The 26,575-nt window shown below is 39.1% G+C and overlaps 1 protein-coding gene across 1 annotated transcript in view; it reads left to right on the top strand.

Annotated features, from left to right (window-relative positions):
- Positions 1–25,329, top strand: part of EIF3H (eukaryotic translation initiation factor 3 subunit H) — an 82,593-nt gene extending 57,264 nt beyond the window's left edge. Inside the window, exons 3-8 of the mRNA XM_034422209.3 lie at positions 139–306; positions 3,237–3,336; positions 12,179–12,328; positions 16,670–16,790; positions 21,282–21,414; positions 25,052–25,329. Coding sequence (XP_034278100.1) covers positions 139–306; positions 3,237–3,336; positions 12,179–12,328; positions 16,670–16,790; positions 21,282–21,414; positions 25,052–25,149 — 770 coding nt within the window. The 3' untranslated portion in view covers positions 25,150–25,329. The remainder of the gene's footprint in view (positions 1–138; positions 307–3,236; positions 3,337–12,178; positions 12,329–16,669; positions 16,791–21,281; positions 21,415–25,051) is intronic.
- The last annotated feature ends 1,246 nt before the right edge of the window (positions 25,330–26,575 follow it).

Here is a 26,575-nt window from a genome sequence, read left to right as displayed (position 1 = left end):
GCCAAATAGGACAGCAGATTCTCCCACCCTTATTTCACTAGGGCATCCTTCAGAAATGGCTGAGATTCAGATGTAAACTTATCTTACAAAATGTTTATTGTCCCTCTCTCTTTTTTTCCCCCTCTCTCTCTTCTCCAGTTCAATATCAAATGGAAATGATGCGTAGTCTTCGCCATGTCAATATTGACCATCTCCATGTCGGCTGGTATCAGTCCACGTACTACGGCTCCTTTGTTACCCGTGCTCTCCTGGATTCCCAGTTCAGTTACCAGCACGCCATCGAGGAATCTGTCGTTCTCATTTACGGTTAGCATGTGTGGCTTTTTCTGTATTATTCCTTCCATCACCACCACCACCGCCACCAACAACCCCAATTCCTCAATATTATTATTATTATATACATCGCCTATGAACTCCCTGCCTCAAGAGCTGCCTTGGCAGACCTTTGGCAAGTAAATACCAACTCTGTGTCTGCAGCAGCCTCAGCAGCAGCAAAGTCTAGACAGAGTTTCCTTCTTTTTGTTTATTTTTCTTGCTATCAGAGCCCTGATGTGTATGTTTTGGAATGCCAGAGGAGCTGCTTCATTTTTATTCCTCCCAATTCCCATCCCTCATGGAAGGGGCTGGTGGAACTACACCAGATGTCTTAACAAGCCCAGCTTGCTGGAACGTCTGGCTCGGCATAAGACTGACCAATCATAAAGCAGATTGCCAAGTATTTCTCTTCTCTTCCCCCCCCCCACCTCCCCTTCCCAATTTTTATGCATCTGATAGAAGCATACAAAACCTGGACTGTTTCGTTGCACGAAGATTCCCCCCCCCACCTTTTCTGCTGATTTCTTTTTTTTTCTAACGGCGTTTCCTAAGCTCTCCAAGCCAGATGTTCTGCGCTGTATCAGAACCGTAGGCAATTTAACAGCTTTATAGCTGTCCCCTCCCTGAACACTCACAGCTTTGCCATATCTGGCAAGCTCACATATAGTTTCCAGCTGAGAAGTAAATGTAACGTCCTGAGTGTCTGTCAGAAAAAATACTAATGAATGCGATCAATCTTACAAGCTGCCCCTAAATTGTTTCAGTATGTTAACAATTGGATTACAGTAAAGAACAAGTTGTTAAAGTATATACTTATTCTGGCTGGAAATATTGCATCATCAGGTCCTGATGAATTTTCCACTTGTTTCACTCTACTTGGGTTTTCATTTTATCACACTGATCGCTAAAGGGTTTTTTTTTGTTTTTGTTTTTTGTTTTTGGCTGGGATTGGTTTTAGACAACCAAAAATAAATATATTTTTGTTTGATTTTTTTTTTAAATTGTTCTTTGGCAAGTCTGCCTCAACTGTTATCTTGCCACAGACATTAAACACCTTTGCCCTAGAGACTACATAGTTTTTTTCTTTTAAAAATTCATAATTTTTTCCATCTTTAATGGTAGCTCATCAACGTGTAAAGTATTTACACATTTAAAAAAAACAAGGCAACTGGAAACATTTACCTACATAAATGTGTTTTTTTTTAAAAAAAAAAAATACTGAGTCTGCATACTGTGCTGCATCATGTAACTCCCTTGAGTTTTAAATGTGGTGATGGGTGTGTGGACCCCGAGTCTGGCTTATTTGCATTGGGGAAGATAAAAAAATAAAATAACAATTCGTAAAGCTCATTTTTCTAGTATTATTTTAGAAATTTGATTCCTGCTTTCTCTTTTTCCTTTCTGTGTCGATTCCCAATTTGTTTCTGGAACTATTTAAAATATTGGCTGTCAGGTTTTGAAACTCTAGTCCAGAAAAGGCTAACTATGGGACTGCATGTGGTTTTCCAGCAGTTTTAGATTGCACCTATGAAATAGAGCAGCAGAATGGGCAATTTTTGACGATAGAGTTTTCTTTGTTTCTTTTTCTCGTTTCAAAAATGAGATTTGGAACAGGAAGCCTTTCGGAAGCAAATCAGTTTTGCTTCTTCTGCCTTTTCAGTTACCCTACATCTGAGGTCCTGAAATCATGGAACTGGTTATTTTAAGAGAACTCTCACTCCAATATTTACTGTATTTTTCCATGTATAAGACACTCCCACGTATAAGATGCCCCCATGTTTCATGTAGCTTGTAGTAAGCACACTGCAGATGTGCAGAAACCATCTTGTTAGAGTGAGTAATACAACAAGAACAGGAAATGCATCGCAGGAACAATAGAGATGAAACCTAGAGTGGTAATGTGATACAAGAAATGACTACAATAGAGAGGAATGATAGAGCAGCATATAAGAATTAGGATCATCTGGCATGTGTGGTCTTCTCCTCTGCCTCCTGTGTATAAGACGCCCCTCCATTTTCAAGTAAATGTTTAAAAGAAAAAGTAGCGTCTTATACACGGAAAAATACGGTACCATTCAACCCCAGGCTAAAGGGAGAGACAGGAATTTAAGAAGCTAAGCTTTAATGCACCCCATTCTGTGGAATTGTCTTCCCAAATACATGCTTGTTGCTCAGTTATCTCCTGTCCTTTTTGTTGCATTGTCCTCATGTTGGAAGCATCGAGGCGCTTCCAGGTTGAAAGGATTAGCAGGTGACATCTCACTGCCTGGAGGCCGACCAGTTGGGGGCTCCTTTCATATCCCCAGCAGGAGCTGGAGCAAAGGATGGGAGCTTACTCCATCCGATGACAGCCCTTGAGTCTTGAACGTGGGCTGCCAATCCCGCGTCCTTAACTGTGCGAGCCATGGTGCTCTTCATCCTTTTTTGTGGGGATAGAATTCTGAACCAGGGTTTCCCAGTCTTGATAACATTTAAGATATGTGGATTTCAACTCCCAGAATCCCCAAGTTGGCTAAACTGTTACAGTCGTACCATTCTAAATAACTAATAAATTCGTTACTGACCTCTATATAGAAATGGAATTAAATTAATAATATTTTTTTTAAGAGAGGATCTGTTTCCACTATTGTATTCTATTTTGAAATGAAATCATTAAGATGTTCTTTTAGAGAGAATCTGTTTTGATCATTACATAATTTTTTGATATTCAACCATAAAAAAATAAAAATTTTAATAATGCCAACACTACTACTACTAATACATGCTTTTGACGTTTCTTTAATCCACAAATTGTGGTTTCATAGACGGAGCAAAACAATACCGACATTTTTTTTCTGATAATTAAAAGACATACAAAAACAAATGGCCCAATATGAATTGCTCAGATGAAATTTCATTGTTTTCCTTTTGTTTTCTCTCAGATCCTATAAAAAGTGGTCAGGGCTATCTCTCCCTAAAAGCATATCGTCTGACACCTAAATTGATGGATGTTTGCAAAGAGAAGGATTTTTCTCCAGAAGCGTAAGTGCACGAGGAAATTCTGGGTGTGGGTGGCAGATGGACCGGAGGCATAAAATAGTCAAATCGTTTGCGGTGAAACACTGTAAAACCTACACAGGTATGATATATGTGCTTTCCCAGTAGCTGCAAGTAGTGAGAGCCTTCACGACTGATACAGTAAAGAAGCAAAATTTGCTTCACCAAAGAAAGATTTGCTACGCCTATCATTCCAGACAGAGGACAAGCGCTTAAGGCAAATGAAATTGAGCAGAACAGACGGAAAATACAAAGCTTCAATTCTTCACATAAAAATGTGAAGGTCAAGAATCCTGGTTTTAGCCATTTTACTTTTTGTGTATCTGTTTATGTATAATTAAAACTTTTAGATATAAAGGGGCTTCTGGTATTCTTCACAGCAATTATATGTACAAATATATTTAAACTCCCCCCCCATCAAGTTTTATCATATTACTCTTCTTTTTATAATCTATCCCATCTAATTATCAAAACCACAATTCAAAAGTTCTTTTTTTTCCTTCATTTTTTTAATGCAAAAAGCACACAAGAGGCTTCTGGTCATCAATAAACGTAGGTAATGTCTTTTCTGTAATCAGTGAAGTTAACTTACCTTTTCAGGAAAAACTGTCAAGTTCACCAACCATTCCTCCAGTCTGGATAGTGTCAAATCTTTTCATCTTTACATATAATAATCTTGCCACAGTCATCTTATATTCATTCCAGTACGCTCCCATAGAGAGGGGCTTCTCAGGGTGCCGTCGGCCAAACAGTGTCGACTGGCGGCCCCCAGGGGGAGAGCCTTCTCTGTGGGGGCACCTACCATCTGGAACGAGCTCCCCCCAGAGATACGGAGGATCCCGGACCTGCGCACGTTTCGTCATGCTCTCAAAACTTTTTTATTTCAGCAGGCTGGTCTGGCCTAACTCTCCTCTTTTAAATTTTTAATTCGTGTGATTTTATAAATTGGGTGTTTTAATCTGTGTTTCGGCCAAAATATTTAATAATTTTAAGGGATTTTTTTTAATATTTGTATTATCTGTATTTTATCTTGGCTGTTCACCGCCCTGAGTCCTTCGGGAGTAGGGCGGTATAGAAATTTGATTAATAAATAAATAAATATCCCATGGTTTTCCCATTGATCCTAAAAGGAGCTGTTTTACTTCTGAGTATTCCCTTGCATATAATAGTCCCTGTTCTAATTTTTAAGACAACTAACAAGGCCTACATAGGTAGGAGCTTGAGGACCACAATCTAGATTGTAACCTTGAGTATCTATGGCCTAATTTACACAATGTGCTTAAAAAGAGCCTTGGTGGCGCAGCAGATTAAACTGCTGTTAAGTAACACCAGCTGCCTGCAATTACTGCAAATTCAAATCTCACCAGGCTCAAGGTTGACTCAGCCTTCCATCCTTTCGAGGTAGGTAAAATGAGGACCCGGTTTGTGGGGGCAATAAGTTGACTTTGTATAAAAAAGAACACCGCTTGGGGGGGCCGAAAGCTCTACTAAGCAGGTATATACAAAAGTATGAAGGCTATTGCTTAACGCATTGTAAGCCACCCTGAGTCTCCGGGGAAGGGCAGCATATAAATCGAACACATACATACATACATACATACAAACGTACATACATACATACATACATACATACATACAACAGTCTGGGGTCACACATCACACTAAAGAAGAGGTTTATAACCTGATCTGGTCTGAAGGTGACAATCGTTTTTTAAAAAGATTTTCTATGGGCTAACTCCAGAAAGCACTAAATCAACGCATCTCATTTATTTTGTGAGTTTTAGGTTTTTGTGCGTTTTGAATCAGGACTCTTGGCAACTTCCTGAACTAGTCCCTACTGTTTTCTTGATTTCTCCAAAATTTTAGAAATGATTTGCCATTTACCTAGGGCTGAGACAGAACGATTGGCCCAAGATCACCCAGATGGCTTCATGCCTAAGATAGGAGTCTCTTGGTTTGTAGCCCAGTGCCTTCCCCACCACACCAAACTGGCTCTTTGATTTTGTTTACCTTTTATTAAAATTAAATGTATGTAGTAGTAGAGTATGATAGCAGCATCAGGCTGATTTTGTTTGGGCTTCTTCAGAAGGTAGGCAAGTCACACCTAATTAATAGTGGGATGATAGAGTTTCAGGAAATTTTTAGGAAATAAGAAAGCGAAGACAAATTACTACTTTTTTTTTTTCTATTAATGACTCTGTAATCCCTTGCTTTGGGGTGGAGTTGGGGAGGCTGAATGGAGCTGAGCGTTTACTGGCCGGATGCCCTTCCTGATGCCTACTCGTAGCTCACAGCATATATTTTCTCGTTACGCCTAAAGAGAGAAATATCTGCTGGTACCTAGGATCGAACTCACAGCCTCCTGACTGTGAGGCAAGAGCTCCAATTCTAGGCCACCATGCTGCTCACAAGTTACTACTGTATAACTGCATGAAATGATGTCTTGAAATCATTGGGAATTGAGACTTGAATTTATAATACAATTACTCCCTAGCTTAGTGTTTCCTGTTTATATCATGTTATTGGTTACAATTTTAGAACGTGTTTTAGAGATCTATAAAAGCTGTATGCTTTTACCTGAGGTAATGCACCTCTGAATTAAATTGTAAACCCTATTTTGAAAACCACCATGACCAAGTTAGCATAATACCCCAAAAGAAACAATAGTATGCTTAGCTGGGTATGAAAATCCAGACCTCTTATTTTGAAAATACTGAAACTACTATTCTATAGCCTTATCTCTTATGTAGTCTTCAATATGAAGGAATTGCCTTCCATTTTCAGCAAATTGTTTCTGTGGGTACCAGAGCAAAAAACAAGTATCTTTTAAATGACAAGAATTGCCACACTTGTTCTAGTTGCAGAACAAAACTGTCTGAAGGCTACATTTGGGGCAAATATTGATTGACCTTTTAAAATGTGTTTTAGAGCCATGGCTCTGTAAATCTGTTGTATCAGAACTAGTGGGATTTTCTCTGAATGTCTTTTAAAGTGTGTTTCATCTTGATTTGCCATGATATAGCTGTTGACATGAACATTAACAAAATTGAGTTGAACTCTAGTCCAGAGCAATGATAGAATTTTCCCCCTAAATTGCTTGAGCCCAAAGCACTGTTTCTCCTCCGATCATCTCTAGTCAACCAAGGGCACCTTATTATATAGATTGATCACTTTCATGACTCAAGAAGAAGAGCAGAGAAGATCCAGGGGACCTAGAAAACATTGAATATATTTAGTATAAGAATAAATGTTTTAAAGTTGTATAATCCGACAGATCCTCATTGTTTAAAGATCTTGGACCAACCCCCTACACCCCCCCCCCAAAAAAATTTGTCCTGTCCTCAAGATGTATGAACAATTTTGCATTGTGATTCACTACAGCAGTTGGCAATTCTGAAAATTCAGATGCAGTATATCTATTGTGTACCAGCTGGACAAAGCTGTTCTAGATAATCACCCCAAAGCCTGCTCGTTGTTTTAAGCAGATCTTTAATCCAGGATCTCCTGTGCTATGTGACATGCCATTTTGAAGTCTTGTTCCTTTAAAAATAACTTGCAGTGTACCATATAAGGTCACAGCATCTGGAAGTATAAAGGTAAAGGTTCTTTTAACGTAACGGAGCTCACCCCATTACACGGCACTAGGGATTCAAACCACTGAACTGCCGACTTTACAAGCTCAGCGTCTTAGCCACTGAGCCACCGTGTCCCTATAGATGAAAGTATATAAAAGTCCTAAGGCATTCTAGATTAGGATGAAATTACTAACAAGTGAGCAGCTGAGGGGTAATCTAAGCAATTGTAAAGAATAAGTCTTTGTTTCAATGAATAAGGTAGAATAGAAATGAATTGTGTTAGAAAATGAGGAAATGTATGTAGCATACAAGCCAGAAATTCATAGGTATTATATATAGATGCTTTAGCCCAATCTTTGAACCATCAATCATTGGCGTGGTCTGTGCGAATACTGGAGGGAGATTGTGTTACTGAGACAGTGGCATTCTAACTCAACATTTTATGAGGTCTTGGTGTATCTCCTTCCAAAAAAAGGTGAAGAATACTGACATTTCATTAGATTTGCAGATGCAAGATTGCATTTATTTTAACGTTAGGAAAAGAACTATTTTTATTTAATTTTGGTATCTCAAAATACCACTTTAGATGAGTTAATTTGCAGCATGGTGCCCAGATGTTGCCAACCGTTTGCCCACATTGTGGCCTACAAAATCTACAGTGACACTTGGCGGTCTGCATAAAATCAAGGCTTGAGGGCCAGGACTCATGGTTAAGAGTCACATTCTTGTAAAAACATAACTCAATGCCTGTGTATTCATTTGGTACCACAGTGGACTCTGGAGTTTCCTTCTGAAAAAAATAATGTATGATACTATGGGCAATGAGGATGTGAAGAGCTTCTAAGAATGCATTTAGTTAAACCAGCCTTCTTTGCATTTAGGTTGATGTTAAATCATAGCACACACACCTGTGTCTAAAGGACAAGATTAGCTGGACACATTCTCCATTTCTTCCTGTGTTTTATATCCACAAGTATCGAGTAATTAAAGAGAGCTTTAGAATACCAGTATGGTTCACATAACTTGATTAGTGGCTTGTTCTCTGAAGGTCCAGTTGACGGATAAAGTTGAAGTAAGAGATCAAAATTATGACATCTCCATCTGTAGAAGATGTTGATACCCTCCACATCCCAGCTAGAGGAAAAGATCAGGATGCTCATTGGAGTATATTTGATTAATGACATAGATATAAAAGTTTAAAGGTTTCCCCTGTCCAATTGTTACTGACTTAAGGGGGCAGTGCTCATCTCCAGTTCTCTGAAACACATTTCCAACATCATGAGGACAGCATGAAAATATGGAACGCAGTAATCTTTCCTGCCGAAGCAGAAACTATTTACTTAGTTGCATTTGCATGCTTTCGAACTGCTATCAAATAAATTCTGGATTTCACAAGCTATTTTCTAGGGTTTTCAACAATGGTTTTTCCTATAACATTTTTTTGTAGCCAGATTGAAAAAGTTTGGGGGAAAAGAAATTGTAGATGGCATGGTTTCTTTCTAAAATTGCAGACTAAAAAAGAAAAAAGAAAAGCTTTCTCCAAATGATCTTTTCTTTCCTCTTTTGCCATTTGCTTTCTTTCTTTTTTTAAGTCTTCAGCTTTTCAATTTTGTTAAAAAATAAAAAGAAATCCCTGGGTAATGCTCAGACTAGGAAAGAAGGGGACAGTCTGTTGGGTTTGGAGGTGGACAGGGTGCTATGTAAATATTTATTTCACAATTTGGAGAATGAAGTGTTGGTTCCATCTTTTGCAAAACTGCAAAAACCATCAGCTAGTATTTGAGAAGGGGAAATATATTTAGATAGTAAGCAGCAAGAATAATAATTGGGTTTCCTTATAAAGCTAAAAGATCCCTTTGAAAGTTTGAGCAAATAAAAACAAGAAGAAAAAATGTCACTTTTAAAATCAAAAGCAGCATCTAACAGCAAAGGGTAAGAAACAGGAAAAAGAAAAACTGTTAAGATCCGTAGGTTTTGCCCTGATTTTTGTGGAAAGGGGAAAATGTGTTGGATCCCATACTTGCAAACTCAGTGTGTATGGGATTTATTTTTCAATATTTTTATTAAGATGAGAAGGGTAGCTCGTTCTGTGTACTCTAAGGCAGGAGACTGGTTGAACAGAGAAGAACTTTGAAGAATGTCCTTCTACAATTTAACACAGAGGTGCTGAAGAATGCTGTATGGGTAGTCCTCAATTTACGACCACAATTGAGCCCCAAATTTATGTTGTTAAGTGAGAAATTTGTTAAGTGAGTTTCGCCCCATTTTATGACTTTTCTTGCCACAATTGTTCGATTGATTCACAAGTGAATCGCTGCAGTTCTTAAATTAGTAACATGGTTGTTAAGTGAATCTGGTTTCCCCATTGACTTTGCCTGTCAGAAGGTCACAAAGGGGGGTCATGACCCCCTTGACCCAGGGACACTGCAACCGTCATCAATGTGAGTCAGTTGTCAAGCATCCGAATATAAACCACGTCACCATGGGGGAATGCTGCAATGGTTGTAAGTCATTTTTCCCCCAATGCCATTGTAACTTTGAATGGACGCTAAATGAACTGTTGTAAATCGAGGACTACCTGTATTTTCCTGTCAGGAGAAATGCTCAAAATGTAGCTCATCCACCCATTTAAAAACTATTCCTATCCCTTTCAGACAATGGATAATTAATACGGTAGGCACCTACTGGAAACGAGGATTCTTCTCTATGATGGTGTAATGGGACAACCTGTCCTGCATTATCACTGTGTACATCTTCTCAGGCTCAACGTCTCCTGTTATGGTTGATTCAGTTTCTAGAAATTCTAGTCAATATGGCTGCTGATTCTATTAACAGCCTATTTCCCAAGTTGAAGTCCTAACACTTCTGAAGGACTTCAGTCTGGAGAAGACTGTTTTCAGAGAAAGGTTTCCTTGCTCTTCTCTAGTGGAAGAACTTAAAAGTTAGAATTATGCAACTAGATGCCCAAGAGGACTTTACAGTACCTGCATTTCTCTCTCTCTCTCTCACTCTCTCTCTCTCTCTCTGTGTATAGTACAAATAGTTCTTTTCTTCAAGAGGGCTGAGAACAACTTAAATACTCTGCTGCCCCCACCCATCCATAGAACTTGAGAGCTAGGCAGTGGTGGGTTTCAAAATTTTTTACTACCGGTTCTGTAGGTGTGGCTTGGTGGGCGTGGCAGGGGAAGGTTACTGCAAAATCCCCATTTCCTCCCGATCAGCTGGTACTTGGGAGGCAGAGAATAGATGGGGGCAGGACCAGTCAGAATTTTTACTACCGGTTCTCCGAACTGCTCAAAATTTCCGCTACCGGTTCTCCAGAACTGGTCAGAACCTGCTGAAACCCACCTCTGGTGCCAGTTTTTTTTAAATTGGATTGTGGCTACAAAGAACAGACGTGTGGAAGCCTTTAAAACTCACCTTTAGTTTTAAATTATAAATGAAAACATGGTAAAAAAAAACAAAAAAAAAAAAAAATGAAGGACCATAATGGTACTCTGCAGTGTACCGACATTGAAAATCCAAGAATCCCATTCTGTATTGATCTAATTCTCAGAACAGATGACATCATAATATGGTTGCCTGGTTTTGATTTAGCATGTCCAGTCATTATGGTTTGTAAACAGTAATTTATAGTTTACCATGTCATTGAACCCACCAGTATGGGTTACTTTAATGGCTAGAATGTTGCATGAATCTCGCCAATATTCTTTTGTCAAAGGACAACTGCCAGGATTATGCCTCTATTTTTTTTAATATGCTGATTTGAAGCATGTAGGACTTCCAAAAAAAGATTGTTGTAGTATTTTCCCCATGCAGTCTCTAATGCATAAATAATTATTTAAAAGTAACTGGCGTGGCAAACTTGCCTGGAGAAAGGCCAAGTTTGAATTCGTGCTCTGAAAAGCTTTGTGCGTGCATGTAGAGGTCGATATGCTTTTTGTACAGAAGCAAACCAATTGTATATTTGGCAACACTGGAGTTCTTTACAGAAGGAGTTCAGAAATGAAGGCAGCACCACTGTTGTGGAATTTTTAAGGCATGGGGGTATAATTTGTGTGTGTGTATCGGGTTTCCCCGAAAATGCGACCTACTAGAAAGTAAATCCTAGCTTGATTTTTACACGTGAGCCCAATATAAGCCCTACCCCCAAAATAAGCCCTAATTAAGACCCCACCCACTCCAAGGTGCATAGGTAAAGCTAGGGTGGGGATGGGGGAGTGGAGCTGCCCTACTACTTACCTTCAGATAGTTGCAGCCAGGCCTCACACATCTCGGCCCATTTCTTTTGCTGCAGCCAGCAAGGCTTCCCTGAAGGCCTCTGTAGCAAATAACAGAGGTTCAGATCGATCCAGAGCTCTGTTATCGGCTGCAGAGACCTTCAGGAAGACCTTGCTGGATGAAGAAGTTCCTGAAGGCCTCTGATAGTGAAAAAGGGGCTGGGGGCAACGCATGCAAATGAGGTGAGTCAATGGATGACATCCTCCCCCAAAATAAGACCTGGTGCCTTTTTTTGGTGGCAAAAAAATATAAGACAAGGTCTTATTTTTGGGGAAGCATGGTACACACACACACACACACATATACTTACATACATATTTATATATGTGTGTATGTATGTATAAGATCTCTTCTATTCAGTTTTTGATTTCTGCCTGGACTGGTCTTTATTGGCAAAGTTTTTGGGAAGTGGTTTCCCATTGGCTCCTCCTTGGGGCTGAGAGAGAGTGACTTGCCCAAGGACTGGCCTAAATTCACAATCTCCCAGTTTCTAGCCTAAGGTCTTAATCAATATCCCAAACTGACTATTAATTTATTTTTGACCATATTGACAATGACTGTCACCTCCAGCATTGCCAAAGACACCAATGTTTCTGTATATTGTTAGGATGACTTAGTGACGGGTATATTGCTTGTCCTCCAATTTTTATTTTTATTTTTTTTGTAAGAGAACCTAATTAAGCTTAAAAGGAACCCCAAAGCTCTCTAGATCTTGATATGATCATTGCTTCTTGACCCTTCACACTTGCAACCCAAGTCTGTTTATTTTGGTCTGTTTTTCCCGTAAAAAATGTTACAAGTGCGTGGAATAAATCAGTTTTCCCTCCAGGCTCTTTGTCTTCCATGTCTTCCAAAAATTTATTCTCCACGATTGGAAAAACGGAGCATGGTAGTCTCTGCAATGAGAAGCTGAGAATATTGCTTGTTTCTGGTGTGACTGTAAGAAATATATGTGTGCTTTCTCATTTCAGGTTGAAAAAAGCAGGAATTGCCTTTGAAAACATGTTTGAGGAAGTCCCCATTAACATCAGGAACTCCTACCTGATCAATGTTCTTCTTTGGGAGCTGGAAAAGAAGTCAGCAGTGGTAAACAGACATGAATTGCTCAGCCTCGCAAGCAAGTAAGTGTTGATTTGAAATCAAAATGCAGTATGTGCTTCTCATCTTTAGTTGAAATCATTGTAGAAATGAGAGGACAATCATTTCAGAAATGTCATCATTTTGAATTAGATTAGAATAGAATAATAGAATAGAATAGAATAGAATAGAATAGAATAGAATAGAATAGAATAGAATAGAATAGAATAGAATAGAATAGAATAGAATAGAATAGAATAGAATAACAGAGTTGGAAGGGACTTTGGAGGTCTTCTAGTCCAACCCCCTGCTTAGGCAGGAAACCCTACACCACTTTAGACAAATAGTTATCCAACATCTTCAAAACTTCCAGTGTTGGAGCATTCACAACTTCTGGAAGCAAGTTGTTCCCACTGATTAATTGTTCTGTCAGGAAATTTCTCCTTAGTTCTAAATTGCTTCTCTCTTAGTTTCCATCCATTGCTTCTTGTCCTGCCCTCAGGTGCTTTGGAGAATAGCTTGACTCCCTCTTCTTTGTGGCAGCCTCTGAGCTATTGGAACACTGCTATCATATCTCCCCTAGTCCTTCTTTTCATTAAACTAGACATACCCAGTTCCTGCCACCGTTTTTCATCTGTTTTAGCCTCCAGTCCCCTAATCATCTTTGTTGCTCTTCTCTGCACTCTTTCTAGATGCCTTATAATGCCTTGGTAAAGCCACACTTGGAATACTGCATTCAGTTTTGGTCCCCACGATGTAACAAAGATGGAGTCTCCACATCTTTGTTACATCGTGGTGACCAAAACTGAATGCAGTATTCCAAGTGTGGCCTTACCAAGGCATTATAAAGTGATATTAACACTTCACGTGATCTTGATTCTATCTCTCCGTTTATGCAGCCTAGGACTGTGTTGGCTTTTTTGGCAGCTGCTGTACACTGCTGGCTCATATCCAAATGGTTGTCCACTAGGACTCCAAGGTCCCTCTCACAGTTATTACTATTGAGCAAGATATCACATATACTGTACCTGTGCATTTTGTTTTTCTTCCCTAAATGTAGAACCTTACTTTTTTCACCATTGAATTTCATTTTGTTAGTATTAAATTGACAGAAAATATAGGCTAGATGCTTGGAGAATTTCACCTGGTTATTACAAAAAGAGAGGCATTTGGATCATGTTTCCATCAATTTCATACTAACTCAGAGAGAGAATTGTCATCCAACTCTTCCAGAGGATAGCATATTGGCAGAAGCCAATTTGACTTCAGAGTGATTTAACAGATATGGGTAAGACATCAATTAGGATTTTAAAGTTCAAGATGGCTTTTGTAAGTGACAGAATTATGCACAAAATGATTCAACTTACATCTTAGACTGCAGTTTCTCTATTTTCCATTCATATGAATTGTGCCTCTCTCTCCTTTTCAACACATTTATTTTCCTTCAGATAAAATGCTTTTTTTTTTTTTTAATCTCAGGCTTTCAAATCAGTTTCTTTGTAAGAGACCTTTTCACTGAGAATACTTTTCTGGCCTTTTTTTATATTCCTAAAAACAAGATTTGAAGAATATCCTTTGGCAACTTTCTACAACTTTATGTGTCCATATATGATGGGTTTCCAATTACATTATCACTCAAACAGCCTGCCATTGGCTGTGCTAACTGTGGATTATGAGAAAGTCCAATAGATATAGAGGTCACTAGTGTGAGGAAAACTGTTTTACAGAAGAAGTTGAATATTATATAATTGACACTCACAAGAGACCCCATATTATAAACATGTTGGTTGCCTTCAGTTCCATTCTAGAACAGTAATGGCTATACCTGTAAATTCTTAGATAATACCTCTTCAAATTATCAGTCAATAATCATAATCATAGATTATTTCTAGATTTAATCATGTATAAATTGCAATTCCAAATCAGCTCTTAATCTAATTTAACATCCTGATGATTTGGCACACCACTTCAGTATACATCTTCTGTTCATCAGCATTTTGAATTTGTCCAATAAGAGAACACGTTATCTCTTCAGTTGCATATATATTAGCTTACATTTTAAAAAAAGCACAATCAATTGAAACTATAGGTAACTATAGGACATATTAAAAACCCGCCACAAAATTAAGTTCCAATTTGTCTGTGAAATCTAATATTCTGAATTGCAAATATAAATGAGTCGGTACCGGAAAAGTCTGTCTCAGAAGATTTTTTTTCCAAATCATAGACGCCCTAACTGGAAAAACTTTCTGTCTTGTAGTACCCATTGTGGGGTCCTTGTTGTTCTCTGATCTTGGTTGTTTTCTTGCATACGTCTCATTACCCAAACTAGGTAACATCATCAGTGCTGATGATGTTACGTACTTTGGGTGATGAAACGTGCAAGAAAACAACCAAGATCAGAGAAGAAGCACCATGGACTCCTCATATCAACCCTGAGTTACAAATATTAGCACCCGCTATATTTTGTTCTAAGAAGACTTCCTTCGGAAAGGCCTGTAATACTGCACAATATTCTCTTTGACACTTTATTGAATAACAGTACTAGTTGTTGAGCATGTTTGCCTTGGATAATGAAGGGGGGTCCATGGATTGCATCTTTGCTGCTTGGCCATTGTGGTTGGGACTGATCGGATTGTGAGTCCAACTTCATGCAGAGTTCCATTTCATACACTACTGTTCCAGCTGACCATAATCCACCCAGAATCTTATCTGTTTTGTTAAGCAAATAAACAGCCATTAAAAATGGGAAACATTACCAAAGAAATTTGATATTTTGAGTACATGGGAATTTTCCTTTTAGTGAAGGTTTGCATCCTCATGAGATTAAAATATCACCAATTCTCAAGTGATTGAACAGGAAATTGACTCTTATCTTCACATTACTTTTTTTGTAAAAACAATGAGAACTTGACAAGGGTTATTTTGTGTATCTTTCTTGTTTTCACTGCCCAAAAACCTTCAGCTCCCAGTTCAGCTCCCTTAACCTATAATAAAGTCAACACGAAGTTAAGAATTTCCATAATGATTTCAGCAGGACAGATGATAATCATGTTCTTCAGTTTATCAACTTTTTTTTTCAGGCTGGTTCTTAAATTTTCAACATCTAATGTATCATTTTCTGCTTGTTTTATTTTTTTTTTTCAGTCTTCCAAGTCCTAGTGGAAGCACAAACTGAAATAATATAAAATAGTTATGCTGATACAAAATAGAATCTTGGATTAAGTTTTTTTGGTTTTGAAACATTTTGTTCATTTAGTTTCTTCATTCCCCTGCTAGATAACTATTTTCAAATAGGAGGGAGGGAAGGGAATTCAGTGGGGAAATTGGCAGAAAGTTTCTTCTGCTCCCACTGCTTTTTCCCCACCTGTTATTGTTCTTTTTATTTATATCCCACCTTTGTCATTTTTATGTAATAATTCAAAGCTGTGAATATACTTAATATTCTTTCCTTCTCCTATTTTCCCCACAACAACAATCCTGTGAGATGGGTTGGGCTAAGAGTTACTGATCAAGATCACCAGCCATTTTTCATGCCTAAGGTGGAACTCACAGTCTCCCAGTTTGTAGCCTGGTGCCTTAACCACTAGACATAAGGCAGTATCTCTGAAATGATGATCCAGCCGGACACAGATTGTCTAGAATGAACAGTGCCTTTAAACATACATGAACAACAGTCTTGGATGTGTCATATTAGAGACATGTCTTCATAGCATTAATAAGGTAATGGTGATTTAGAGGAGCCTTGGTGGCGCAGCGGACTAAAGGGCTGTTAAGTAGCACTTAGCTGCCAGCTGCCTGCAATTACTGCGAGTTCAAATCTCACCAGGCTCAAGGTTGACTCAGCCTTCCATCCTTCCGAGGTAGGTAAAATGAGGACCTGGATTGTGGGGGCAATAAGCTGACTTTGTATAAAAAAGAACACTGCTTGGGGGGGCCAAAAGCCCTACTAAGCAGGTATACACAAAAGTATGAAGGCTATTGCTTAACGCATTGTAAGCCGCCCTGAGTCTCCGGAGAAGGGTGGCATATAAATTGAACAAACAAACAAACAAACAAACAAACAAACAAATAAATAAATAAACAAATAAACAAATAAATAATAAATAAATAAATGTTTGTACTGGTTTCTGAAATCAATAATTGGTGTACTGTATTAGCTAAAATGGAAATTGACCATTTTAGTAACATGAGACTTTCTTTCATTCTTAACTCCTACTCACTACAGCAAGAGATATATAGACAATAGGTACCAGCTCAGTGAACTTTAAGAAAATAGAGACATATTGTGAATTCATAAGGCAGATTCAGCTCAATTTGATGAGCATTGTCTTTCCTCAGAATAGTTGCATGTCTTCATCAGAATATCTCCTTGTCTGTTTCAGTAATCATCTTAGCAAAACCCTACAACTGTTGATGGACCGAGTGGATGAAATGAGTCAAGATATTGTAAAATACAACACCTACCTAAGGAATACCAGCAAGCAGCAACAGCAAAAACACCAAGTAAGTTTTTTGGGGGGACAGGCCGCCTGTCAAAATGTTTGAGAGTGAATCAGTTCACAACGGGATTTTGATAGCAAAATTCAAATTGGCAGGAACACTTTTTTTTAATTACATCACCTAAATATACAAGTCAGTTTAGAAAGCCGCTCTTTCAGTCCTTGGCATTTATTACATGGAGAACATGGGATTTGCTGCCGAGTGCGTCTTGACTTATCGGTATAAATCTGCAGAGGCAAATTTATGAAACAATTTTAAAGATGGAAAAACTGATTTGAAGGGGGTGAAGGGAAATCAGGGAAGGTTACCTAGTAGTTCTTGCTCACCTTCTAATGGCTGTAGTTCAGTGGTGGGTTGCCCCCAGTTCAGACCGACCAGTTCATAAGAACTGGTAGCAAAACCGGCGGGAGGCTCCGCCCACTGTCCCAGACATCATCAGGAAGCTTCTGTGGATGTGTGCAGGGCCCCGTTGTGAACTGTTAGTAAAGGTAAGTAGCACCCACCCCTGCTGTAGTTGGGTTTCATGCACCATTGCTGGCCCTACTTGTTTTATTTAGCTCTACAGTTGAATGCAAGCACAAGCAATTTTGGGGGGGAAAATACCTGTTTGATATGAAGTATAAAAATACATTTTATGGATGTCTTTTCCCCCTTCTTGTTCTCTTTCCTTCTCCGCTTCTCCCTGCCACCTTCCCATTCCTTTCCACTTTTCATTCTCTCTGACATACAAATGTTTATGCTCTTATTCACTCATCTTTTTTAAATCTGGATGCATTTTGTGTTCCACTATCAAGCAGAAAAATGTCACCAGACATTTCTTGATTCACCGGCCAGAAATGTAACAAAATCTGTACTGCTGAAGCTTTAAATGTTTGCCATTTAAGGGGGACGGGCAAGACAGAGAATAAAATCTGCTATTTTGCCTGTCTACGTACCTCATAACAATACGTAAACTCTCTCTTAAAAATGAGAATATTGGGAATATTTGCAGACTGCCTTCTTTCTTTTACTAATCTCAAACTGTATTGAAAGTGAAGCTGCATTCATTTTAAATTAATGTTATGACCTGCCCACTCTGCTCTTCTTTTTCTCTTTGTACCCTTTCTGATTTTGTATACAAAAAGCTGAAATGGTAAATCAGTAGTTCAAATTGGTCAGTGTCTTAACATAGTTTCTGCTAACGTCATAGCTCCATCATGCCATAAATGTAAGATAATGGGTGAGGTTTGCACAAGTAGGCTAAGCCAACCATCTACTCTCCAAGCATTAATGTGTGACTACAGCATGAGGCCTTTGACTGACTTACTTACACATGTTGTACAAATCAGATGTTTAGTCCCTATGGCTATTGAGATGTGAACATCTTGGGGAGCTTAATGAAGAGCAAGAGTGGACAGTTTTCCATTAAACACTCAAAGTGACAACGTTTTGATGGAGGAGAGAGCTACAGTAGGCAGGATGTGATGCCAAGTGATTGGGATTGCATCACATACTATGCTAAGCCCACTTTAGAACACAGGCTATAATTTCCACGTTTTCTGCTTCAAAGTGGTCTTTCAAATGATGTCAGTTTCTCTTCAAGAAGAAATTATTTGCCAGACAATTCAGTTTAAGGTTTGGAATCTTCCCACATTCTCCCCTTTTAAGTCTGAGACCATCCATTTTTCTATGAGCAATTAAAGATCTGTGGGTCACAGCATGGCTTGTAATAGTGGCTTTAGATTGCACAGTATTAAAAGGAGATGGGTGGATTAAAGTATATTTTGCCTTCCTAAGGAATATAATTCTGCATTTTGAAATCCAGATGTGCTACATAAAATATAATACTGCCTTTGTTGAACTCAGGACCCTTGTAGGCCAGAAATAAAGAGGTTATATGTAGTCTTCTCTTACTGACCATCTAAATTGCAGTCTAAAGTTATGACAGTGCTGGGGGACGGGACGGGACGGGATTTCGCAGCCCATTTACAACCTATGCAGTGCCCTTCAGTCATGTAATTGCCATTACAATCAGTATGCATTTTCCTGTGCCTGACCTGTGAATCTCCCTCCCCCGCCTTGCAAAGCACAGACTGGAGAGAAAGGGATAGCAAGATACCAAGCTGTTTGTTCTTCTAAAGATCAAAAGCAGTATGACGGCAGTGGAAGCCTGTAGCTGAGAACCATAGGCGCCCTATGCAAACAGCTTACAAATACTTTCTTGAAATCTCTTTCTCTTCAGTCTCTCTGCTATGTGAGGGCATGACTGGGGGCGAAGCAAGTGATTTCTGTAGGAATCTCTCCTTGTCTAACCTCTTTCCGGCCTTTAGGCAAAAACACAATCACTTGCTTTCGATGTGTAGAAAAGCAAACAGCTTACTCTCTTGAAATCCTTCTCCAATCTCTGCTTTGCCAGTGGGGTGGGGGTGGGTGGGAAGAGGTCAGGCAAAGGAGAGATTGCTTACAGAAATCCTTGCTCTCCCCCCCTCTCCCCTCCCACAGAGTAGAAAGATTGGTGGCAAAGGCATTTCAAGAGAGGTGTTGTAGCTCCATTACCTGAGCCTGTGTCATCAGCAGGAGAGGACTCCGAGAGTGAAGGAGAGGAGTTGGCAAGGCCTCCCTCTCCAGGACCCTCCTCTGGCAATGCCTTCGGTGTCCGTCGAAGGACAAGAGATAGGGCCGGGGCCAAGCACGTCCACGCAGCCACAGATGGACAGTGATGAGGGTAATGAGTCTTGGCTGGATCCATGCCAGTGTCGCAGAGATAAGCGCATGCAACAGAAGAAAAGGCGTGCCCGAGATTAGGCTGAGTCACTGAGTCACTGGAGCCACAGAATATAAAAGGGAGCGTGGTGGCCAGTCAAACCTTGTGACGAACAAAACTGAAGGCTTCCACGCCATTCTGCATTGCCAGACTTTTGCTATAGACTTTGCTGGATTATCTCTGGACTTGATTAACTCCGTAATTATTGAGCTGTTTCTTTTGATGTATCAGAAGTGGGGAGAAGTTATCTCTCCTCTTCGTAAATAATAAACTCTTGGCAGGCAGCCACTAGGTTGTTGCCAAGTTCTGTTATCATAAGGAAAAGGATTTTGCTGGCTGGTTTGGTCTTTAACTCTTGAACTCTGTTGGTGTGTGTGCGTGTGGTTGGGGACAGAACAAGAGTAAGCTGTTTGCATGACATATCTTCCATTCCAACCCGGGCTGCTGGGGTAATTGCATTGCTTTCAGTATGTACAAGAAAGTAAGCAGACCTTCAAGCATTCCAAAGGATAGGAATTTGCTTAAGAGGCAAACAAAAACTGTAGTTGTGAAACTGAGTACATTGGTTTTGTCTCTTTCCAGATGGAAAGCCCAGTCCTGGTCACATGATCTCGCATTTAGTGCCTGCTATATTAGCAGCAGAATAGCCAGCCCAGATAGAGTAAATTGCTTGAGGGCTACCTCTATATTGATTGTCCCAGGATCCTTATATCAAAGATCACTTATTTAAAGCATGACTCAGCATTGGAAGGTGGGGGAATTGATAGAATTTGTATACAGCTTCTAAAAAGCTCCAAACGGTGTACAGATCGAGTTAGCAATGTAAAAAATGACTTTGAGGAAAAACCATGAACCTATCTTATATACCCATCTGGTCCCAATAACTTCACTTCAGCTTCAAAAGACCTTTGGAAAAGCCAAGTTCTAACATGAATCAAGAAAGCTATCACGATTAGGGCCACTCTTAGGTTAGGTAGCAAGCTTCTAGACAGGCATTTGTAGGAATCAATTTGTCTTATCATTCAAGGCAATATTAATCCCTTAAGATAAAATCCCCCAATTTATTATTGTACTGAACGTTCTCCCACATGTTCCCATTATGGGGCCACTGGACCACAGTGGAAAAATCATAATTGAAAGGAGGAAATTACACTGATCATAGAATTCATTGAGAAGAAAGGAGCGGGAAAGGACAGCTCAAACACAGCTGGTGGACCTCTTGGAGATTTCAAAAGGCTTAGCTAGATCATGATGGAACGCGGTGGCTCAGTGGCTAAGATGCTGAGCTTGTAGATCGAAAGGTCGGCAGTTCAGTTCGAATCCCTAGTGCCGCGTAATGGGGTGAGCTTGTGTTACTTGTCCCAGCTTCTGCCAACCTAGCACTTCGAAAGCACATAAAAAATGCAAGTAGAAAAATAGGGACCACCTTTGGTGGGAAGGTAACAGCGTTCCGTGCGCCTTTGGCATTGAATCATGCCAGCCACATGACCACGGAGACGTCTTCAGATAGCGCTGGCTCTTCAGCTTTGAAACGGAGATGAGCACCGCCGCCTAGAGTCGGGAATGACTAGCATATATATGCGAGGGGAACCTTTACCTTTAGCTAGATCACAAATCATTCAGTATTTGGTCTAGATCAGCCAAGTAACTTAGTTTAAGCTACCCAAAGAGCATTCTTACCTTTCCTTCAGATGTTTTCCAAAGAATGGCCTTTGGATCAAAGCATCTATTGAACTCTTGTGTGTCTTTAGTACCAGCAGAGACGTCAGCAAGAAAACCTACAGCGTCAGAGTAGAGGAGAACCTCCCCTTCCTGAGGAAGACTTGAACAAACTCTTCAAGCCGCCACAGCCTCCTCCCAGGATGGACTCCCTTTTGATTGCAGGTAATGGTCCAGAAGGAAAATCCATCACTTTTTATATCCCTGCTGCTTGTTTTCAGAGTGATGTGGAAGCAAGTAAAATAAAAACCCTCCTGGATGGCCCTGTTCTGGTTTCGCTGCCACTTTTAAACTTTACTTTCAGGTATTTTAAGGTTTTGCTGCTGCTTTGAACTTTACCTTCAGATATTTTAAGGAAGTACTGTAAATCAGGCATAATGTTGAACAGCAAATCTTGCTGTTTGGATTCAGGTTGGTATTAAGTGTTGGTCCTAAAGATGGATTTGTTGTATATCTATGTTATTTCACGTATACCTCAACACAAGCAACATGCAAACAGTTTCTTGGAGAATCGGGATTAAGGCACATGTGAGATCTAAATCTTTATTTCTATGAATTGATTATATCCTGTATCTTCAGTCTGTGTCCCAGAACTATAAAATCTTCAATAAGTTGGCAAATTCAGATTTCCTGCCTTTTTTCTGGAATTACGGAAAAAAGGACAGAGGTCAAGGCACAAAAGCAAAAACAATATACAGTACACCATGAAGTTAAAACACATTGAAAAGGAAGTGTTGACAATGATTTTGTCCAATTTAACACCCACAAAATTCCCAATTAACCTGCTGGCTGGGAATTCTGGAAATTATAGTTTAATGTATTGGGAAGGCACCATGTTGGGAGAAGGCTGGACGAGAGAAATATTTTTGTGATAAACCATGGTTTAAAAAATCCTGGTGTTCATGTTTTTGGTTCCTCGTGCCATGGTAATTCAGGAGTCAAAGATCATATGTGGATTACAAAATTTCAAATATAGTTTAACATTAACATTTTAGATGGATTGGATACTATAAAATATGTAGAACTGTATAAATATTAGCCTCCTTGGCTAGCTGAAAATAGGTATGGCTTGAATTCTGATCATTCTCCAGCAACAAAGTCTTTTTTGAAAGGGAAACCCCCAGTTAAACTTTTTTCACTTTTTTTTCAATTATGTTTCCATTCACTTCTGCTTTAATGTATTATCCTTCAGTTAGGAGAAAGGACAACTGATTTATATTTCAACAGCTCTCCGCCAATTTTTTTTTTCCTTTTTAGAAGTCTGGGGAAAAAAACTAAAAGCCTTCACTTTTTTAATTCATGCAGAATTAAGTTGTGGATCAAAGCTGAAATGTGGCTGGTTTTGTCTCAGAGGCGTTTTACAAACTTTTTGAAGTGGAACGTGGAAATGAAAATGTACTGGTCTGCTAAGCAATTTTAATTTTGATAATCTGGGCTTTGTCTTTTTGCTCTTCCTGATTAGTAGAGGAAATAAATTATAAGAGTAAACTATGTACAAAAAGAGGGGGCAGGGGCAAGGTGACACTTTTTTTGATTTGTGTAGCACTTCAGACAAACCCTTCATGGACTGCTGACTTGAAAAATTGCTAATAACATGAGGTAGCTAACAAAAACATGACCTATAAAATGTCAGCTGGCTGAGGAAAGCGGCATTGTTAGAGATAGAGCAGAAGTGTGGGTGTGGGTGTGGGTGTGGGTGTGTGTGTACACACTCAGTTTCTATTCCTAATTTTAATCCTATATTTCCAGTTATTTCACTTATTTATTAAGTTATTCCACTTCATAGGATTTATCTGTCATAAATTTTCAGAAGTGGATTTCTGAAAAAACTTCTAAAATTTGGTTTGAGTCAAATAAGCCATATGCAATATGCACGTTTCTAAAACTAAAAAGGAATTCACTAAATTTTGTGCTGATATAATCCGTGGCCTGCATGACTAAACCTAATTTTATTTTTGTATCGTTCAGAATGCAAAAGCAAATCAACTTTCCCAATTTAATCAGAAGAATGAAAAGATCACTCCATATTTGTTCAGATAAGGCCCTTTTCAAACCAGTTTGGGGAAAGCTGTTGATAATCGGGTCCATTTTTCAAATCTGATGAAGAATTCAAGTCAGATTTTGCCTGATTCACAAATGCTTATTAGCTACTTAGAGGTGGAAAGAAGGAAAGGCTATATTGGGCAGGGGAAAGAAACACTTCTGTTGAAGGACCCCATATTTCAACATCTTTGTCCTGACAATCTGCAAACTAATGTCACACTGAAGTAGGATTTTGTAACTTTGGGGAGCCTGAGAAGCTGTTCTTGGTGGGGGCCAGTATCTAAGTAAAATGGATTTACAGTTCGTCCTCAGCTTACAATCATTTGTTTAGCAACTATTTGAAGTCAGAATGGCATTGAAAAAAGTGATTTACTGTATGACCATTCTCAAACTTTTTTTAAAAATTTTTTATTTTATTTATATGCCGCCCTTCTCCGGAGACTCAGGGTGGCTTACAAGGCGTTAAGCAATAGCCTTCATACTTTTGTATATTTTATACAAAGTCAGTTTATTGCCCCCACAAACCGGGTCCTCATTTTACCTACCTTAGAAAGGATGGAAGGCTGAGTCAACCTTGAGCCTGGTGAGAATTGAACTCGCAGTAATTGCAGGCAGCTGGAAGCTAAATACTACCTTTAACAGTAGCATTAGTGTGCTGCGCCACTCAGGCTCTTAAGGCTCTTGACATTCACAACATCCCCACAGATCAAAATTTGGGAGCTTGGCAACCAGCATATATTTATGATGGTTGCACCATCCTGGAGTCATGTGATCGCTATTTGCAGCCTTCCCAGCCAGCTTCTCACAAGCAAAATTAATGAGGGAGGGTGGATTCACTTAATGACCATATGATCCACTTAACAACCATGATAAAAAGATCATAAAATTGGGTGCAATTCACTTGCTTAGTTGTGAAAAGTCCGTCCCAGTTGTGGTTGTAAGTCGAAGACGACCTAAGCATGGCTCAAACTCATCTTGCTTGCATGATTACTCTTTCTTTAATAATTTCCCCATTCTGTCCCATAAAGCTTTACAATTCTCTAGCAACATTTGGAGGGGCACTGAAAAACCAAACCTTTTTTGGAGTAAAAATGCTTCAGATTATATATTTTAGTGCCAAATGTCTAGGTTCACACAACTCACTAGACTCTGTTAATTAGGGATTGGGTAGCTGGAAATTCAGTGCATTGTGGTAAGCTGTTTTGTTAGCAGTATGAATTGTGTGTGAATCAGTCATATCAAATTGAACCAATACAAATTAGTTCAGTTATGTCAGGGTAGTGATTTAAGAGCTGACCAGCTGATGCAATGATGTAATAATGGGAATGAGTCAGCAAGTTTTTTGGCTGTTATTCCTTTAAGAGCCTGTATAATAAGAAGAGGCCCTGTTAGGGCATCTCTCTCTCACTGTGTGTTCTTCCCTTCTGTAATTTACTGATTGTTTGACTCCTACCTATAGTACGTGTATGTATAGTATATATTCTTTTGTAGATAAAACCTCTATTTCTTACAAACATCTGTTTGCTGATATTGCTCCTGGGTTGTCACAGGTAGTAAAGCTGTGCACACTCTGACAAGTTATATACAGTTTTACAGTTTACTTATTTGGGCATGGTGTGTTGTATGAGCTGTAATCAGTGTGAAGAAAATGGAGTCAGAAACTACATTTTAGATTGGAAGTTTTATATTAAAATATTTATTTGATTTTTCATTAAAGTATTTTGTCTTTTTTCTCTCTCCCCATCTCTTTTCTTCGTAGGTCAAATTAATACTTACAGCCGGAACATCAAGGAATTCACAGCCCAGAATCTGGGCAAGCTTTTCTTGGCTCAGTCACTTCAAGAACACAACAATTAGGGAGGAAAATAAAGTGCTTTTTTTCTTGCCTACCAAGAGTGCAGACGCTTGGAATCGCAGCACATTTTTACTTTCATTCCACATTGTAAAATGAACCGTGAATTAAACTCTTGTGTTGTTTTGAGTAGAATTATTCTTCTTCTGAGGGGGAAAAAAAGCATAATAAAAGCTGTAAAACTTTTTAGCATGTGCTTATTGACTGCCAGACAGCTATCTCTAGATTGTTATTTTCAAATGCCAACTTGCATATGAGTGTTTGATAGAACAGATCACTCCTTCCTTCATAAGACTTTAAATTGTCATTTCAAATGAGGAGAGAAAAAGGCTTCTCCACATAGATTTTATTTTTAAATACACATAATCCGGAGCCTTTTCAAAGAATTACTCTGTTGAGGCTAAATCACATTTCTCAAGTTGCCTTTTAAAAACCCATAGAAAGTCTGTCCTTAAATGGCTGGGTGAAATGATATTTTCCCATAGCAATAGACAGGGACAAAACCATTGTCCTACCAAGGAAGGTTGCAGAATTGAGTCTTCTGTCTCTTGTATTCTTTAAAATTATTTTCAAACAATGGCAGTGTTTGAAAGATGACTGGTTCCTTTGATACCGAATAGCTCCAGTCAATAGATTCTGCAGTTACGTTATCATTCTAATCATGTTTGAGTTTTTTCTGAGATGGAAGGTTTTGAATAAATATGGAGATTCACGCTTAGCACTTTTGCCAGATCTTCCCTAAAACTATTTTTTTTAAAAATGAATCAGATAAATGGCAAAAGGGTATTGAACATCTGAGTCTTTCCTTGGGCAAAAATCTTCCCAAATGATTACAAATGACAAATTAGCAAAAATTAATGGGCTAGACCAGTGTTTCTCAACCTTGGTAGCTTGAAGATGGGTGGACTTCAACTCCCAGAATCCCCCAACGAGCAGCGCTGGCTGGGGGATTCTGGGAGTTGAAGTCCACCCATCTTCAAGCTTCCAAGGTTGAGAAACACTGAACTAGACTTTTGACTAGACTAAACACTAAACTTGCTCATACACTTCAGCAAAAGTTGCAGTTCTATCAGGGGAAAGAATTGTTTCCGATTGCATCACAGGTAGTCCTCGACTTATGGCCACAATTGAGCCCAAAATTTCCATCGCTAAACGATACTGTTCTTAAGTGAGTTTTGCCCCGTTTTACAATCTTTCTTGCCACAGTTGTTAAGTGGATCACTGCCATCGTTAAATTCGTCACAGAGGGTTGTTAGGCAAATCTGGCTTCCCCATTTGGCTTGTCAGAAGGTCGCAAAAGGTGATCACCAAATCCTGAGACACTGCAACCGTCATAAACATACGTCAGTGGCCAATTGTCCAACGTTTGATCATGTGACCATGGGGATGCTGCAATGTGAAAAACAGTCATACTTCCCTTTTCAGGGCCGT

The sequence above is a fragment of the Pantherophis guttatus genome, chromosome 3 (genome assembly GCF_059756535.1).
Source record: "Pantherophis guttatus breed Tessera chromosome 3, ASM5975653v1, whole genome shotgun sequence".
In the NCBI taxonomy this organism is placed as follows: domain Eukaryota; kingdom Metazoa; phylum Chordata; class Lepidosauria; order Squamata; family Colubridae; genus Pantherophis; species Pantherophis guttatus.
Note: the sequence above shows the minus strand (reverse complement) of the source record. Positions and strands in the feature narration are given on the sequence as shown.